Source organism: Hakea prostrata, chromosome 10 (genome assembly GCF_041222555.1).
Source record: "Hakea prostrata isolate BN-2017 chromosome 10, UWA_Hpros_2, whole genome shotgun sequence".
Classification (NCBI taxonomy): Eukaryota; Viridiplantae; Streptophyta; class Magnoliopsida; order Proteales; family Proteaceae; genus Hakea; species Hakea prostrata.
Window position 1 is genome coordinate 37,872,734 of NC_142609.1, and position 2,933 is coordinate 37,875,666.

The 2,933-nt window shown below is 36.4% G+C and overlaps 1 protein-coding gene across 1 annotated transcript; it reads left to right on the forward strand.

The window, feature by feature from the left end:
- Positions 1 to 2,172: 2,172 nt before the first annotated feature.
- Positions 2,173 to 2,695, forward strand: LOC149002774 (uncharacterized). The gene has a single exon (XM_089137986.1). The coding sequence runs from the start codon at positions 2,213 to 2,215 to the stop codon at positions 2,693 to 2,695; it is 483 nt and encodes a 160-aa protein (XP_088994112.1). The 5' UTR covers positions 2,173 to 2,212.
- Positions 2,696 to 2,933: the final 238 nt, after the last annotated feature.

Sequence of the window (2,933 nt, forward strand, 5' to 3'; positions counted from 1 at the left end):
AGATGGAAGTTCTATATCCCAAGAAGATGCATTGCTTACCTCATTCACCATAAACCATTCATTAGTTCAGGGTTAACATTAGGATATGATAGGGTTGGGCTGCCAAGGCCTCAAACCTAAGCCAAGCTTGATATTATCAGTCCTAACTCAACTTAAGGTTGAAACACAAACCTTGCTCGAGCTTAGGACATGCCAGGGCAGCTTTGGGTAATTTAGGCAAATTTAGATCCTAAAATGTATTATTAAGTTAAACAAAGGATTGTTTTAGACCATAGTTGGTAACTGGGGTAGAGTTTCAAGGTCATAGAGCGATCGAAGCTTTTTGCTCCCTCCCTTGTATATTTGATGGTACAAGGTGATCCTAGTTTACTCGGGCTATGCTAGAATCTTTGATCTATAATAGAAATTCAAAAATCCGTAAGAAACGCCCTATTTCTAATATCGATGATCCCACCATCTTTGTAAAAGAAGCCCTTTTGACCCTAGTTTCTTTTTTCTAGTTTTTGATCATCTGGTCCTCTTTTTAGTGTGAAATATCAGCACTTGGCCCCTTTATTGGAGAAAATTCTTAAGGGTAAAGACAATGGTAAAAAGATAATTGTGAACCCCCATGATGAATACTGATCCGCCGTAATTGGAATAACAAGTTTTTTTTATTCTACTCACATCATCACATGTCTATTTTATTTATTTATTTATTTTTGGATAAAAAGTTTCAGTTAATTATAATAATCTTTCTGATTCTTTCAAAAAGATATTGGATTGTGGGCTTGTGGCATGGATTGTGGCAATGTTCCTCAAGAAACCACAGTAAGTAGAGCTGGCAAGGAAAACCAAGTCAAAGAGACTTGGTTAGAAATCAGAAAGCAAATTAGGAAATTAGTTGTAAAAATGGAATTGGCCTAACCAGAGAAGTATACCCATCTAAGCCTAACCAAAGCCAGCAATCCTTTGTTTTTTCCTCTTCTGACATGTCAAGCAAAGTTTGGCATTTTGACAGCAAAATTTGGTTTCTCACAGGAAAATTCCAGCTCCTTTAAAATTTCCATGCATACCTCATCGTCTGAGTCATCCGTGTTGACAAAGCAAACTCTTATCTGACTCATGTAGAGGCCCTATGTTTGACACTTTGAGTTGCTGACCAGATATGGTTCATGGTTGAAATATTGTGCCAATCCAGCGGTCCATGCTGCCGCAATCCAACTTAATATTAAATTATTAACGGTTGCTAATTACTTGTTTATGGATAACCAGGGTACCTCAGATTAAAAAATTAGACATATTTTTACGTGCTTTGACCTTATTAACCATAATCTAAACAATCTATCGTACTTAAAAAACCAATAGATATATATCTTCTACTACTGTTAATTAAAGTGACAGAAACATTTTCATGTTTAAATTCTCATCAGGATTCCTCTTGCTTCTATGTAAAAAAAAATTGGACCGGTTCTAAATTCTAGATATACTTGGTTGGACCAATGTCATCAACTCGACCGTGGTTGGATCTTTGGATTCAAAGGTTCCAAAAATCTAACTTCATTACGTAGTTTAGATCCTCTCTCGGAAGAAATCTCCAAATGAATGTCTAGTGAATTATAGGATTCAGCCACTAATTCAAATTATTTCAAATCTTGTTTTAGAATATTCTATATAGTTACATTATATAACTCAATTAGGTACTCTAGTCATTGTGAATGCTCCTCCAAGAAAAAGATCTGAAACCACTGAGACAAGCCTACCAATATCTGTTTTTCACAAGGATTTTATGATCTCAACTGTCAAAGCTACATCGGTTGCATCTTTATTAAAGAATTCATAGATGTTAATGAAATCTTGCCTAACCTTGTTTTATAGATTTTGTTTTTCAAATAATCGTTTTTTGAGTGTTGTTTTTAAAATAATTAAGTCATATATATTTTTTGTTTTCTCACAAAAAATTACAATGAAAGAAAGAGTCACATTTTGTTTTTGTTTTTGAATGAAGTTCTCTGGGTTAATATTTTATTAGCCGTTGAATTAGACCAACCCACTAAAAGGCATTAAACGTAAACGCCATGCTCACCTGTTTCCATCCTTCACCAATGTCAACTCTCTCCTGCCAACTTCGCTTACTATAAAAACCCATCAAACCCACTCTTCATGCTCACAACCTTCATTTCATCTCTACGTTCTTATATCCTTCTTTGGTTCTTCCTCAACATTTACAACCATGAAGCTGGTTAAAGTGTTCTTTGTTCTAGCAGTGGCCATGGCCTTAATCATGGGCATTGCAGCAGCAATGCCAACTGAAGAAGAAGATATGGTGATTGGGTCTCCCAATCATTCCTTGTCTGGAAGTGATGATGAACAAGAACCATCATCTTCTTCAGCTTCTGGTTCTTCTTCTCTGCGTGGAATAGGTCGGTTCCTGAGTCATACCAGCAACCCTAGGCAGCCAATGACATGCAACAAGTACCCAAGGATATGTAGAGCAAAGGGTAGCCCAGGGCCTGATTGCTGCAGCAAGAAATGTGTGAATGTGTCTACAGATCGGCTCAATTGTGGGAGCTGTGGGCACAAGTGCAAGTACAATGAGATCTGTTGCGGAGGTAAATGTGTCAATCCATCTTCAGACAAGAAGCACTGCGGAGGATGCAAAATTAAGTGCAAGAAAGGGAGGAAATGTGTACTGGGTATGTGCAGCTATGCTTAGAGAGAGAGAGAGAGAGAGAGCTATGATATATACTTTGTTTAATTATTATTCTTCATTCATCTGTATAAGCGTATAATTTGTATTCTTGGAGTGTAAATTAAGGATAAAAAGCAAAGAACCTGTGTTGCAGGGCTTGCTGAGATCTTTTATGCATGAAGATGTAAAAGTTACCTATTTTAATTTAATCAAATACAATAATTCAGTTTCATGGCTATTTCTGTTTTTAGGGTTGGTGACA